Raw genomic sequence first — 15,390 nt, 5'->3', positions numbered from 1 at the left:
GATGGATGGATGGAGTGAGGGAGAGAGGGAGAGAGGGGTAGGGGGATGAATGGATGGAGGGGTGATGGATGGATGGATGGATGGGTGGATGGTGGGTGGGTGGGTGATTGGATGATGGGTAGATGGATAGATGGGTGGGTGGGTGGATGATGGGTGGATGGGTAGAGCTGGGCTCGGGGTCAGGATGGTTTGTTTCTCCCAGACAAGATAATTCAGGGGAAATCTTGATTGGAATCCACCCCCATGGGGCTGGGAGGCTCTGGCCGGCAGAGTTGCACCCCCTCCCTGCCCAGAGCAGAGCCTGCAGCTTGCAGTAGGTCCCCACAGAGCCAAGTGCAGGCTGAAGTCATGGAGGCCCTGCCTGGCAGCCCCTCTCCACCTGGGGACGGCCGCTCAGAGGGTGGGCAGCCATTGCACCCTCTGGCCCTCCCCGGGGTGCAGCCTCCTGACACCCTTGCATTCCTGGAAGGGCCCTTCATACAGTCCAGGAAGGACCCAGGGAGCCTGAGTCTAGAAGATTCCCTGTCCCGGAGTGAGGGCTGGAAGGCGCAGGTTCTCCCTGCCCCGCCCCTCCTGTGGGGGGAGTCTCGGCTGCAGGGGTGGGGTGGACGGGGGGGGGGGCAGGGGCAGTAAATGCACAAACTGCTGCAGGAAAAGGTGATACTTTATTGCCCCGAAGCCCAGCTGAGGTGCTGAGGGAGGGCCCTAAGACCAGGGGCAGGAAAGGGACAGCAGGGGGCAGGGCTGGCAAAGAGCAATCTGACCACTGGGCCTGGGGGCACCGGTGTCTCTGTGACCGATGCTGCCTGCTGGCCCCTCCCCACGAAGACCAGATGCACCGTGAGTCCCCCAGCCCCTCCTGGGCTGGGCCAGGTGTGGGGGCTGCCGCCAGCCGCCCACCCCTTCTGCTTCTGTTTCTGGGTCTCCTCGGGCCTGGGTTTGTTCATCCTTCCACCTGGGGGGCCCCAGAGGATGAGTGGGCCTGGGCGGTTGGGGGACAGGAGGCTTCTGGGAGGTCAGGGGGAGTTTAAGGGACCCCAAGAGTGCTGGAGACAGGAGGCACCCCTGGCCGCACCCCCTCTCTGGGGTCCTCATGGGGTGGAGTGGGGGCCGAGGCCTGGAGGCGGCAGCTCCTTGTGGCTGTAATACTCCACCACCTGCTTGGGCACCTCAGCCAGCACGCACTTGGCCAGCGCCGCGGGGGACACCTGTGGGGTGGGGACACCTGCTGACGGGGGCTTCCTGGTCCTTGGTCCCCCAGCCTCATGCTCCTGAGCCCTCTGCCTGTCACCTGGTGTGGAAGCCGCTTAGGGGACCACAGTCAGGATTCACCTGGGGGCCAGGTGAGCCTCCGATAAGCAGGTGCATCCTGAAACAGGAGACTGCGATGCCCGACACCTCAAGTGACAGCTGATGGGCTCTGGGCACCTGCCCTGAGTGGCATATATGTTCACGGGACCCCTCCCCTGGGTCAGCGGGCTCCAGCTCGCCAGCCACCGAGAGGAGAGAACGTGGACCAGGCAGACAGACAGGCCAGGCAGCCTCACGGCCCAGCTTCCCCCCTCCGCCCCTCTCCCCCCGCCCCCCGCTCCCCAGGGAAGCCGCCCGTGTCCACGTGACAGATTGTGCGTGTGCTCACGCGGACTCCGGCCACACGCATGTGGACTCCCGGCCACACGCAGTGCCCCCTAGGTGTAGCTTTGACATTTTCATAACAGACAGGTTTTCGGGTGATTGCAAGCGGTTCAGGTCCCACTCAGGACGGGGAGAGGAGACAGGCTCCGGCTCCGTCCACTCGGCGCCCGTCTCTCCCGGCCCCGCCTGAGGGGGACCTGCCGCCGTCGCTGGGACAGGGGGTGCCTCCGGGCCGGGGCCTTGAACCCCCCAGCCTGTCCTGAGCACTCACGTGCTTGAGCTCCCGGAAAGGCACGAACTGGACGATGTCCCGGAGCGCGGGCTCGCCGCGTGGGGAGCGCAGGGTGCCGTCGTCCCCGTCCAGGACCTGCATGTCCGTGAAGTCGGCGTTGCCCACGCCCACGATGATGATGGACATGGGCAGGTGGGAGGCTCGCACGATGGCCTCCCGCGTGTCCGCCATGTCGGTCACCACGCCGTCCGTCAGGATCAGCAGGATGTGGTATTGCTGGGGATGCAGGGAGATGGGCTGGTGGACTTGGGGGCTTGACCGGGGAGGCAGCCCCCCTGAAAGACCCCCAGATGGCCTGGGGGTGACTGCAGACACCCCTTCGCCGTGGTTTTTGGGTTTTTCTGGGATGTTTTTGCTGAAGCATGATATGTACACGAGAACCGGTGAGTCCGGGCCTGTGCCCTGCACACCCGGTGACCATGTCACCCATCTTCACCCCCAGAGATGCTGGGGTGACCCTCTTGCAGATGGGGGGGCTGAGGCAGAGGACCCCTCACTTGAACCCAGGTCTGAGGCCAGAGAGCAGGGATCTGCAGGTCCCGGTGGAGAGACCCTGAGACCCAAGGAACAGAATTCAGAGAGGGGCCCTCCTGGGGTGAGGGAGCTTAGCGGCTGTACGTGGAGAATTTTGGGGGGGCGGCCAGGAGGTGAGCCAGCTCTCAAACGGTCCAGAAAGAAGACAAGCCTGGCTGGGAGGCTCAGCGGCTGAGCATTGACCTATGAAACAGGAGGTCAGGGTTCGATTCTCGGTCAGGGCACATGCCGGGTTGCAGGCTCGATCCCCAGTAGTGGGCGTGCAGGAAGCAAGTGATCCATGATTCTCTCTCCTCATGGATGTTTCTATCTCTCTCTCCCTTGCTCTCATAAATCAATAAATAATATATTTTTTAAAAAAGAAGCCGATCTTTGCACTGGCTGCCCCTCTCACACATGCTGATCCTTGTCTCCCCACGGCACCCACGCCTCCTCATGCACCCGGTGCCCACTGTGCTGCCGCCCCAGGTACCTACAGAGGCCTCCCCGGTGCGCTGCTCTGCGGCAGCCGCGCGGGCCACCTTGGAGATGATGGGCGCCACGTTGGTGGGGCCGTAGAGCTGGACGCGGGGCAGGCAGTTCCGGTAGGCCTCCACCACGCCCTGGATTCCTGCGGGGGAGGCCGTGAGTCCTGCCCTCGGCAGCCGCCGCCCCCCGCCCCTCGGACTCCTACCTTCACACTCGTCGTCCTCGGGGTTGAAATTGATGGCAAAGTCATGGGACACCTGAGTGGACACAAAAGGGACCTGTCAGCTGCCTGCCCTCCCCGGACCTCACAGCCTCACCGACTGGGAGACAGACACACAGACAGGTCCTGGGCATCACTCCAGCCTCTGGATCCATCGGGACCTGAGTCCCTGATTTGCATTTCCAATTATACCAGTGCAGCCCAGCCGGCATGGTCAGTGGGTGAGCGCCGACCTATGAACCAGGAGGTCACAGTTCGATTCCCAGTCAGGGCACATGCCCAATTCCAGGCTCAATCCCCAGTAGGCGGCGTGCAGGAGGCAGCCAGTCCATGATTCTCTTTCATCACTGATGCTTCTATAGCTCCCTCCCTCTCCCTTTCTCTCTGAAATCAATCCTAATAAAAGAGTAATATGCAAATTAACCATCACTCCGCCATGCCCACAAGCCACGCCCACCAGCCAATCAGGAGCAAGCATGCAAATTAACACAACCAAGATGGCGGTTAATTTGCAAATCCAGGAGCAGAGCGAAGACTGAAGACAGCGTAGAAGGAAGCCAAGCGTTGCAGAAGGGAGCGAAGCTGCGGAGAATCAAGCAAGCAGGGCTGCGGAGAAGGGAGGGAAGCAGGCGGGGTGGGGGAGAAGGGAGGGAAGCAGGCGGGGTGGGGGAGAAGGGAGGGAAGCAGGCGGGGTGGGGGAGAAGGGAGGGAAGCAGGCGGGGTGGGGGAGAAGGGAGGGAAGCAGGCGGGGTGGGGGAGAAGGGAGGGAAGCAGGCGGGGTGGGGGAGAAGGGAGGGAAGCAGGCGGGGTGGGGGAGAAGGGAGGGAAGCAGGCGGGGTGGGGGAGAAGGGAGGGAAGCAGACCGCCGCAGGAAGCCCTATTGCTGGAATCTTCCTGCAACGGGCCTCTAGTAAAAATATATTTAAAAAAAATACCAGCCCGCCCCCCGCCCCCACCATGGTTTTCTGCCTAAGTCAGTCGGACCGTTATTTGTAACTAGAAGATTCCAGACTAATGTCCCCCCTCTCCCGGCCTCCAAAGGTCAAAGGTCAGCCCCTCTGGCTGGGAGGCCAGGGCCCCCGGGCCTGTCACATGGCAGCGGTGCCCAGCGGAGGGGCAGTAGCCAGGGGTCCCAGGACCCAGCATGGCCTCTCTCTGCCAGGCGGGGCACAGAGGGAGACGCCCAGGGCCCGGCCCCCAGGCTGTCCTACCTCAAACTTGGGAGGGATCCGGGCTCCAAACCCCAAAGCGGAGAACCTCTTGTCACTGGAAGAGAGGGGGCCCGTCACACAGGGAGGGCTCCTGGTTCCTGGGGTGGGGGTGGGGCTCACAGAACCCTGTGCCACCCCTTTCCAAGCCAGCCAGGCCCTGGGCCGACCTGGGGAAATGGAGGCCCGGTGCAGGCAGGTGGAGACAGAGCCACCGGGGCCACCTCCTCCCACCGCTGCTCAGGCCTGGCACCTGCTAGGGAGGCGCCTGACCCCGGTGAAGGTTGGCTTCCTGCCCGCTGGACCCCCCAGACAAGAGCTTGCCCCTCCATGGCCTCAGTTTACTGCTCAGTGAAGTAGACGCAGATCCCAGCCCCGGTGTCTGTGTGAGGGGTGAATGGGACCCTTTGGAGAAGGCCAGCCCACGTGGACACACCGTCTCTGACCCCGCTCCACCTGGGACCCCAGCCGGCTGTCACCAACCGTGGCCCGTGCACGCCCGGCCTTGGGCGGCCGCTTTGACGGACGGACACGTCGGTGATGCCCACCCCATGGCCCAGGCCGGAGCCGGGGCCAGAGCTGGGGCCGGAGGACGCACCTGTCGTAGTCCTGGCAGACCTCGCCCACGGCCACCAGGGCCTGCAGGTATTCGTTGGGCTGGAAGGGGCTGATGTAGTGCAGGGAGCAGCTGTTCCGGGGGTCTCCGTTGGAGGCCGTGAAGTCGATGGCCACCTGTGGGGACCCTGCGATGACCCCGGAGCCCCTTCCCCCCCTGGCCTGGGATGGGCTCCTGCACCCCTCACTTGACAGGTAAGGGAGACTGAGGCTCGGGGAGCCACTGAGCCAGGGGGAACCTCGGAGTGGCTCCGGGGCCTTGGGAGGGGCCCTGTGGGGACACCAGTCGGTGCCTCCTGCACCCTAGAGCCACCTTGGCTGGACCCACGGGCCAGGCAGTGGGAAGGGCTGGGCTGGGCCTGGCACCTCTCAGCTGCCCCCCTTCCCCACCACCCCCTCCAGGAGCCAGCCCTGCGCTGCGGGCCCCAGGCGCTGGCTCAGTCACCCCTCAGGTGGGTCTGGGTGGTTCAGTGAAGCGAGGGGATGGAGACTGGGGGAGGGGACAGAGGGAACTGGGTTCTCCAGGCCACACCAGCTGGTGCTGGGACCCCGCTGTCCTGGGTCCATAGCCCTGAGTCCTCGCCTCACTTGTTACATCTGTTCCTCTGTTTTTGTTGGGGGTGAGTCCTGGCCACGTCCCCCCCGAGGTGCCCAGTTCCCCTGCACAGCGAGGGGACGCCCAGAAAAGGCCCAGGAAGAACTGAGCTCCCAGGGAAGGGCCTCCAGGCCCAGCAGGAGGGCCTCGCTGTCTCCAGGTCTGTCCTGAGTGCCAGACCAACGCTGAGCCACGTCCAGGTGGGCAGGGGCCCCCGGGAGCTGCGGGGCCTGGGTGCTGACTCCCGCCCGGTGGGTGCACCTGGCCGGCTGGGTGGAGGGGGCCCTGGAGGGTCCTGTGGACTTACCGTGAAGTGGATCTGGCAGCCGCCCATGATGTAGTCCAGGAAGGAGTAAACCCTGGAGAACTTCCAGGCAGCGGGGTCAGCAGGGCCTGCCCAGGACACCCGCCCCCCGGGGAACCTGAGGCTGGGGCTGCAGGGCTGCGGGCAGGCAGGGTGGTCCCTCCTCCCTCAGGCTGCCTGAGTGCCAGCACCTGCTCCTGCTTTCCTCCTGTCTCTCCCTCCCTCCACCCCACATATTGGGGATCACTTCCTCCCCCACATATTGGGGATCACTTCCTCCCCCACATATTGGGGATCACTTCCTCCCCCACATATTGGGGACCAGCAGGCATCACCAAGGCCCTGAGGGTCCATCTGACCATGGGGGGCTTCGGGGGTGGGGCCGCCCCTTGCCGTGGCAGGTGGGCGGGGCTGCGGGCAGGGGCTGCGCTCACCTTCAGGTCGGCCAGGATGACCACCCCGGAGTTCCTGTAATGGCGCTTCTTCTGCTTGTACTTGGCGTTCACGCATTCCCACTGGGCCTGGGCACAGGGACACGCAGAGACCCCCACCCGAGTGCCAGTGCCAACACCCGCCCTGAGGGGCCGGTGGCCTGAACGCCGCGCCCCGGCTGGGGTTTCCCAACTGTCCCTGCCCGTGCGCCTGGCAGGTGCAGGGAGTCACTGTGGGTCTTTCCTGGAGGACCCGGGGCGCAGGGCCGCGCCCACCTGCTTCCTGTGGCTGCTGCTCCCAGCGGCCCCTCGCGGCGGGGGCAGGACCCCGTTTCCGGAGCCTCCGCTCACCTGGTCCTCGGCAAAGGCCCTCTGCATCTCCGCGAAGGTGGTGGTGAACTCCCCGATGAAGTCGTGTTTCCCGCGAGAGTCGTGGTCCCAGACCAGGCACTGCGGACCCCGGACCCCTCAGCCGCCTGCCCCGGGGGCCCCTCCTGGCGTCCCCCAGCCCCTGCCCGCCTGCCCCGAGGGCCGTCTGCACCTTCAGAGGCCGGGTCTCCTCACAGCCGCACAGGGAGATCAGCGACACCTTGAAGGGCTCCCACACGGGGCTCAGGTTGTTCTTCACCACCTGGGGGTCGCGGAGGGGGGTGCTGCCTCAGGCCCAGAGCTGAGTCTCGGGACCCCATCCCGTGGGGAAACACCTTCATAGCTTCATTCTAAAAGCTGGCATTGGCCCGGCCGGTGGCTCAGGGGGTGAGCGCCGACCTATGGACCGGGAGGTCAGGGTTCGACTCCCGGTCAGGGCACAGGCCCTGGTTGCAGGCTCGATAGATCGATGCCCAGCGGGGGGCGTGCAGGAGGCAGCCCGTCCATGATTCTCTCTCATCACGGACGTTTCTCTCTCTCTCCCCCTCTCCCTTCCTCTCTGACATCCATAATTTTAAAAAGCTGAAATGAATTTATCTTATAAAGAAAATGCGCCTCATCGCGGTCACCTGCCGGGCCCGACAACAGAACAATCCCTAAATGCTCACAGCGCGGCTCCACGCCCGCCTGCCAGCCCCCTGTTCACAGGGGATGGAGGGTGCTGAGGTTCAGGGGACGCCGGGAGTGACGGGTCCGCTGTCCTCTCATCCCCGTGCCTGCGGGACTGACTGCGGGGCCCTCACCTCCGTCCGGTACACCAGCTGCTCGCTCTGGTCGCCGTTGACCCGGTACAGCTCCAGGAAGGGGTCCGACTTGCTGAAGACGTCCTGGGGAGCAGCAGGGTGTGGGGCGCAGCCCAGCCCAGGCCCAGCCCTCTCTGCCGTGTCCCGGCTGCGCCTGCACCCCCAGTTCTCTGTCTCCCCAGCGACCGCGGGGAGGGCACGGCCCGCCTGGGAGTGTCTCAGATGCCCGCGGCCTTGCCCTTGACCTCCAGAGCAGCGGCTCCCAGCCCTGTTTTGGCCACGCCCCACCTAAGCATCTCTAACACCCCCCGCCCCCCGAACCTGGAATTCTTATACAAAAAGGGAACTTCCGCCTCGTCACTAACTCGGTCTAACGAAGCTTCCAAAGCACATGGCGTCCACGAAAGAGAAAAAGAAAAGAACGGAAGGACAGTGTGGACGTGCCGAGGAAGAAATCACTAAGAAATGGTTTAAAAATAATAATACGAAGTGAGCCCTGGCTGGTTTGGCTCAGTGGATAGAGCGTCGGCCTGCGGACTGTGGGGTCCCAGGTTCGATTCCGGTCAGGGGCATGTGCCTTGGTTGCGGGCACATCCCCAGTGGGAGGTGTGCAGGAGGCAACTGATGGATGTTTCTCTCTCATCGATGTTTCTGACTCTCTATCCCTCTCCCTTCCTCTCTGTAAAAAATCAATAAAATATATTAAAAAATAATAATACAAAGTGATAGGGAAAAACAGCACATAAAGTTTCAAAACATAATAGAGAACTGAAATGCATAAAGACGTCACAATGTGTGTTTATGTGCCGTATATGAGGCCCCTAGGACCATAAGAAAGGCAAAAAATTCACGGTGAGTAACTCCTCGAATGGCCCCCCTTAAACATCCAACTGCCCCCCTGTGGGCGTGGCCCACGCGGGAACCACTGCTCCGGAGCCCTCGCTGGCCCCCAGCACCCTGGCTGCACCCCTCCCGCCAACACCACCCGCTCCCCCTCGGCAGAAAGGACGCCGTGGGGCTGGCGGCCATGACAGAGACAACGCCGCCACGGCCGCCCCCACGTGACCCCACAGGACGCATCCCCTGTGTCTTCGAGGCCAGTCTGTCCTGGGCCTCGTCTGAGGGGCGGCGGCCCTGAGGCAGGGCCCAGGCTGGGCTGGGGGTGCTCTCACCGCCCTGCAGCCCAGCCCCGGGCGGGCACCCCCACACTCACCTTGTCGTCCAGCTTCTGGGCCCGGAAGGAGAGCTCGACGTACCCGTTGTTGGTGGAGATGTCCTCGGCTGTCACCTGCACAGGCGAGGCCACAGCTGTCGCCCCACCCTTCAGTCCGCAGAGCAGCCCGGGCCTTGCTCTCATCTTCCCCCAGGACCCTCAGGGGCGGGGCGAGGGCGGGGCGAGGGCGGGGCGAGGGCTGGGCCAGGGTGAGGGCGGGGTCACGGCGAGGGCAGGGTCACGGCGAGGGCGGGGCCAGGGCGAGGGCAGGGTCACGGCGAGGGCAGGGTCACGGCGAGGGCAGGGCCAGGGCGAGGGCAGGGCAAGGGCGAGGGCAGGGTCACGGCGAGGGCAGGGCCAGGGCGAGGGCAGGGCCAGGGCGAGGGCAGGGCCAGGGCGAGGGCAGGGTCACGGCGAGGGCAGGGCCAGGGCGAGGGCAGGGCCAGGGCGAGGGCAGGGTCACGGCGAGGGCGGGGCCAGGGCGAGGGCAGGGCCAGGGCGAGGGCAGGGTCACGGCGAGGGCGGGGCCAGGGCGAGGGCAGGGCCAGGGCGAGGGCAGGGTCACGGCGAGGGCGGGGCCAGGGCGAGGGCAGGGCCAAGGCGAGGGCAGGGTCACGGCGAGGGCAGGGTCACGGCGAGGGCAGGGTCACGGCGAGGGCAGGGCCAGGGCGAGGGCAGGGCCAGGGCGAGGGCAGGGCCAGGGCGAGGGCAGGGTCACGGCGAGGGCGGGGCCAGGGCGAGGGCAGGGCCATGGCGAGGGCAGGGTCACGGCGAGGGCGGGGCCAGGGCGAGGGCAGGGCCAAGGCGAGGGCAGGGTCACGGCGAGGGCAGGGCCAGGGCGAGGGCTGGGCCAGGGCGAGGGCGGGGTCACGGTGAGGGCAAGGCCAGGGCGAGGGCGGGCTCAGGTATGAAGGGCGGGACCGGGCGGGAAGCGGGGCGGCCTCACCGTGATGGTGGACTTGCCCGCATTCCTGCCGAACTTCAGCAGCAGTGGTCGGGTCACCTTCTTCTGGGCCACAATCTGGAGGTCAGCAAGGTCAGGGAGGGGTCGGCCGCTGCCGCCCGGGAGACCCCGTCTCCCTGTCTCCTCACCCCACCCACGGCCCTCTCCAGAGACGCTCGGCCGCCTGACGCCTCTCTGACCCTCTGTGGCTGCCACCTGCTCTGCCCGTCACCCTCATTCCCCTCCTCATGGCCCCCCCCATCGCCCATGTATCAGAGGAGAAAACTGAGGCTCAGAGAGACTGCCCAGGGTCACGTGTTGGTAGGCCCACGTGCTGGCGTCCACAGGCCTGGCTCCACGGCCCGTGCTGGCGGGAGGGGGTGGTGCAGGGTCAGGAGCCAGACTGGGGACGCAGCCAACTCTCCACGCTCCTGCCCGTCCGTGCAGGAGATTCCTCCCTGGGGTCTCGCCCTTCCCCCCACCCCGGCTGCCTCCCCCACCAGGGTATGAGCCCTGCACTGGGCCAGTGAGGTGGTCCAGGGATGCCATATGCAGCCAGGCCACCTGCTCGCCAGGGCAGCCTCAGGTGGCTGGGTGTCCTCAGCTCTCGCCACGGTGAGGGTGGCCCTGACACTGCTAGCCTCACCTGACCCACCCCACGCTGGCTCCTGTCTGGCCCGAGCTGGGCGACCATGGCCAAGAGCCTGAGTCCAGACAGGAGACAGGATCTTCCCACCCGCCCATCAGGGTGCCTGCTGGCAGCTGCCGAGCCCTCGGGAACGTTCTGTGCAGAGAGAAGCCAGGCCCAGGGGTGGGAAAGCTCTCTGCGGGGTGCGGGGCCTCGTGGGGGCCCCCCGGACTCTCCCACTGTGGGCTTCCCTTCCGGGCGCTCCGACCAGGGACAATGGGCAGCTGGCCGGGTAGCTGTGGCCGTAGCGCTGCCTGCGTGCGGCCTGGGCTGGGCCTGCTGTGCCGTTAAAATCCACGCTTCCACAGCGGCCGAGGGGGCTGCGCTCTAAGTGCCCCTCTTTCCCGGGGAGGAGGTTCAGGCAGAGGTCAGGGACTCCCTCAAGGTCACGGCGCTGGGATGTGAAACCATCCTCTCCCCGCTGCCCCCTCCACCACTGACTGTCACGCCCCTGATGGCAGGGCAGTCCGAGGCAGTCGGCCAGGGAGGATGCCAGGCAGGAGGTTCTCAATGGGCGTGTTTGTTGTCTGAAGTTTATGTGAACATCCAGACATGCGTGTCCATGGATCTGCACCCGTGTGTGCATGCATGTATGTGCACACACACCCACATTTGGGTATCTGTACATGTTTGTGCACACATGTGTGCATGCACACACATGTGCATGTGTGTAAATAAGCATTCTGCACACATGCCCGATCACATGTTTATACATATGTGTTCACATACGCACATGTGTGTGCTGTCCTCTTCCGTGCTAATGATGGCAGGTGGGAGGCATGCTGCCCGGATGCCTTTTCCTGGGGCCATGTCCTTCCTAATTCTCAGTCCTCTCCTTTGTGAAATGGGTGACAGAAGATGTGTCCTAGACCAGCTCCGCCCAGGCAGCGAGGGGATGAGTCATACAGACATCACGTTGTGTAAAAGACTCAGGACCCACATGAGCACACCCCGTGTGATTTATGGACACGAGGCTCTAGAGCAGCTGCAGAGGAGGGGGGGGACCTGCGTGATCTGGGGATGCTCAGGTGTGCACAACTGTCTGAACTCATCCGTCTCAACCCTTCAAGTCTACATACCCCACTGCATGTAAATCAGACCTCAGTGAAAATACCGGTGCCCCTCAGGGCTCCTGGGCCATTAAGTGCGGGCACCGCCTGGCATGAGCTCTTGTTAACACTGATGGGGGAGGGAGGGGACACGGGTCCCCCCCCTTGCTGGTGGGGCTGGATGAGTAGCCGCTAAGCCGGCCTCTGCACAGAGAGGGCCGGGGAGAGCCCGCGGGCCGGTGTGGAAAGGCCCCCTCGTGCCGTGGAGGTGAAAAGAGCAGCTGCAGAACTAGGCAATTTGCTTTAAAACGATAGAGAAAAACCCCGTGCTTCTCTCCTCCTGTGAGATTCGTCTCTGGTCGGATGTAAGGAACCTGGGGGCAGGGCAGGAGGGAGACGGGCCAGCAGCTCTGAGTGTGAGCCGCACGAAGGCGTCACCCAGTGTCAGTGGCACATTTTTAAGAACGACTCCTAAGGAGCTTGTAAAGAGGAGCCGTGGAGCCGAAACCGGTTTGGCTCAGTGGATAGAGCGTCGGCCTGCGGACTGAAGGGTCCCGGGTTCGATTCCCGTCAAGGGCATGTACCTGGGTTGCGGGCACATCCCCAGTGGGAGGTGTGCAGGAGGCAGCTGATCGATGTTTCTAACTCTCTATCCCTCTCCCTTCCTCTCTGTAAAAAATCAATAAAATATATTAAAAAAAAAAAAAAAGGAGCCGTGGAGATGGCAGAGCCAGGATGCTCGTCCGCGGGAGCCGGCGATGCCCATGCCCACGCCACCCCGGGCATCGCACCGGCTCTCAGGACCCGCCCAGGTGCCGTCCTGCCCTCCTGGCCCCTCCGGCCTCGTCCCTCCGGCGGGGACGGCGCCCACCTGCCCCAAGGTGCACTCCATGCCGCCCAGGAAGTCGTCGTCCTGACAGCTGAGGCTGCCGGGCCCGTGGCTGTCGTAGACCTCGAACCGCAGCTTCTGCGCCTCCTCGAAGTAGTAGTCGAGCGTGAAGACCTTGGAGAACACGGGGTGCAGGCAGCTCCGCACCACCTCCGTCCTGTCGACCTGCAGCAGCGGGGAGCGGGCCGCGGGGCTTCCACCGGGCCCACCCCAGCCGGCCCCGGCCCCCGCCCTCAGGCGCCCTCTCCTGGGGGCCTGGCTCCCAGGCCACGCCCTGGGGAGACCCTTGCCCAACCTGCGCCCACCCGTCAGGACCCAGCTCACCAGGACCCTGGGCACCTCCCTCCCTGAAATGAAGGGGACCCCTGGCGGACATGGGCAGCCACCTCTCTGCACCTCCTCGTCTCGTGCCCGCCTTGGCCGGCTCCATCCCCATATCAGGATGGGGAAACTGAGGCTCAGCTCTCTGAGTGAGGGACGGAGCCCCGGAACCTGGGCTGGGCAAACCCAAAGCAGAGACCTCTCCCCAGCACCAGCTGGGCAGGCAGGGGGGCTCGGACGGAGGGCACAGAGGCTCCGGGTCCAGCTCTCTCCTCCATCCTACTCGCCCCCCACCCCCAGCACAATCCCCTGTCGGTGGGTTTCTGTGCGGCCCTCGGGGTCCCACAGGCTCCCGCACCCAAAAGAGTGTGTGCATTAGGCAGCGCCCCAGCCAAGGCACAAGGGCTAAGGGGGGGGGGGGCTGGGGCACAGGACTCCTTCCTGCACCCCCCTCCAGCGCCCCCCCTCCAGCACCCCTACTGCTAGTAGACCCTGGGCTGAGCGGCCCTTCACCCCTGAGGTGGGTGACCTTGGGGTTCCTCAGCCCCAGGAAGGGGGGGGGGGCGGGGGGCAGAATGAGGAGAGATTGCAGAAGCTCAGAGCTCGCCCCCTCAGGAGCGGGGTCCCCTCCAAGGCCCCCACCGAAGCTCCTGCAGCCAACACCAGCCCCCCCTCCCCCCAGCACCCCCTTGACGTGAGATGGTGCCTGAGAAAGCGGAGCGCCCAGGGCTGTGACCCGTCCAAAGGGAGGGCTGAGCCGGGTGACGGGGCGCCGGGCCGTGGGGACCCACCCTCAGGACCCGAGAGTGTCAAGGGGAGAACCCGGGGTGGGGAGACGAAAACGCGTCCGAGTCCGGTCCACGGGGCGCACGAAGGCGGCCCCAGCGATCCCAACCCGGGCCCCGGGCTGCCTCGGCGGGTCCCCCAGAGTCGCTCCAGGGTCGAGGCGAGCGGCTAGGGCACCTCTCCAGGGGCGACCGGGTTTTGGATCCAGTCCCGGCGGGAGCCCCGCCCCCTCCCTGCTCCGGACACGCAGCGGCGCCTCTGCGGGAGGAGGAGGACCCGGCACGAAGCGGAGCTCCTGGCTGCCCCGCGCAGGGGACCCGCCGTCCCAGTCCCACTCCTGCGCCCCACCCGCCACACCGCCCTCCTGCGCCCGCAGCCAAGCCTCCCGCCCGCACCCTCAGGACCCTGCGGGACCCCACTCAGCGCCCCCTCTGTCCAGGGAACTCCGCGTCCAGTCCAGCCCCGCCCGACTCCCTCCGCCTGGTGCCCACTCTCTAGCCCTGGTAACCCCGACCCCGTGCACCCCACCCCGACCCCGTGCACCCCAACTCCCGGATGCCCCGCCCTGCGCGCCCTGGGTCTCTGCGCCCCCAGCCCCGCCGCCTACCTGCACCCACTGGCCCTGCGCCTGCAGCAGCAGCAGCACCACGCTGGGGTCCGACTTGGTCAGCGGGTCGCGGTCCAGCAGGTGCCGGCAGCTCAGCCGCAGCTCCACCTTCGAGGCGCAGGGCGCCGGCACCACTCGGGGGGCCACCGCCGCCCCGCGCACCCAGCCCGCGCTCATGCTCCCGGCGCCGGGGACCGGCTGCGCGCACCGAGGGGCCGCTTCCCGCTGGTCAGCGCCGTGCCGTGGGCTAAAGATGGCCCGGCCCCGCGTGGCCGCGCGTCCCTGCCCGGCGCGGGCACACGCGGTTCCACGGCCGCCACCACGCGGGGACTGAGGCGGGCGGGGGCGGGCGGGACGGAGGCGCGGGCCGTGGAGGGGCGGGGTCTGGGCGGGGTGTGTGTGATGGCGGGGTGGGGGGGCGGGCAGTGGAGGGGGCCTGGGCCGGGACCAGCTGGAAAGGCTGGCCCAGGGGAGGGTGCCCCGAAGATTGGACTGGGACCCGCCCAGGACACGGGGTGCGGGGAGGGGGCGGCTCCTGGACGGCGCTGGCCCCACAGGTGTCCTGGGCCGGGGCCCCTCCAGGCAGGAAGCCAGGGCGCAGCGGCCGGTTTAGCACCAAGTCCCTGCGCCCTCCCTGAGCCCGCGCCCATCTCCAGATCCCAGGCCTCAGTCAGCCTTCAGCGGGCGCTGCTGTGTGCCAGGCGCCTGCCGGGCTGGGGCTGCTGACAGACGAGCTGGCAGCCACTTCGGTGGGACTTGCCCAAGAGGAGGGCCAGCCCCTTGCTGTCCTGGGGGTGCCAGGCTGAGGGCCAGAGTCTGACCAGGCGAGGGGGTGGGGTCCCTTCCACACCCTCCCCCACAGCCAGCCGGAGGGCAGCAGGTCTGGGTCCATGGGAGGGGCCCCACTCTGCCCCATCTTCACCCCCCACCACCCGGTCCTGACAGGTGAAGGGCTGTGGGCAGAGGCCGAAACCACCTCCCCACACACTCTCTGCCCATTTTTGCCTAAAAGTGGGGCACAGACCTGCCCAAAGCCATGGTGGGAAGAGGGTCTGGGTCAGTGGGTCCCAGCCTGGTTTTGGCCACGCCCCACCTCAGCATCTCTAACATCCTGATGCCCCCCCCCCCACATAGAATTCTCATTATTCACAAAGTGACTCCTATTCACGTGGAGGAAACCTAAGAGGCCATGAACTTGGTCTAAACAAGCTTCCAAAGAGCATAGCATCCATGAGAGAGAAAAAATAAAAGAACAAAAGGGCATTTCACTAAGAAATTTTTTAAAAATATATATTTATTGATTTCAGAGAGGAAGGGAGAAGGAGAGAGATAGAAACATCAATGATGAGAGAGAATCATTGATCGGCTGCCTCCTGCACGCCCCCCACTGGGGATCGAGCCTGCAACCCAGGCATGTGCC

The 15,390-nt window shown here is 65.5% G+C and overlaps 1 protein-coding gene across 1 annotated transcript; it reads right to left on the bottom strand.

The window, feature by feature from the left end:
* Positions 1-647: 647 nt before the first annotated feature.
* Positions 648-14,147, bottom strand: CPNE7 (copine 7; the record flags this gene model as incomplete). The annotated part of the gene is made up of 15 exons (XM_080644954.1): positions 648-1,208; positions 1,907-2,143; positions 2,938-3,071; positions 3,135-3,186; positions 4,361-4,415; positions 4,956-5,089; positions 5,875-5,934; positions 6,306-6,392; positions 6,654-6,752; positions 6,844-6,933; positions 7,475-7,558; positions 8,688-8,762; positions 9,634-9,708; positions 12,239-12,421; positions 13,971-14,147. The coding sequence occupies 15 exons, from the start codon at positions 14,145-14,147 to the stop codon at positions 1,092-1,094; spliced, it is 1,659 nt and encodes a 552-aa protein (XP_080501080.1). The 3' UTR covers positions 648-1,091.
* Between the last annotated feature and the right edge of the window lie 1,243 nt (positions 14,148-15,390).

The sequence above is a fragment of the Plecotus auritus genome, assembly GCF_963455305.1.
Source record: "Plecotus auritus genome assembly, chromosome: 10".
Taxonomy (NCBI): domain Eukaryota; kingdom Metazoa; phylum Chordata; class Mammalia; order Chiroptera; family Vespertilionidae; genus Plecotus; species Plecotus auritus.
Note: the sequence above shows the minus strand (reverse complement) of the source record. Positions and strands in the feature narration are given on the sequence as shown.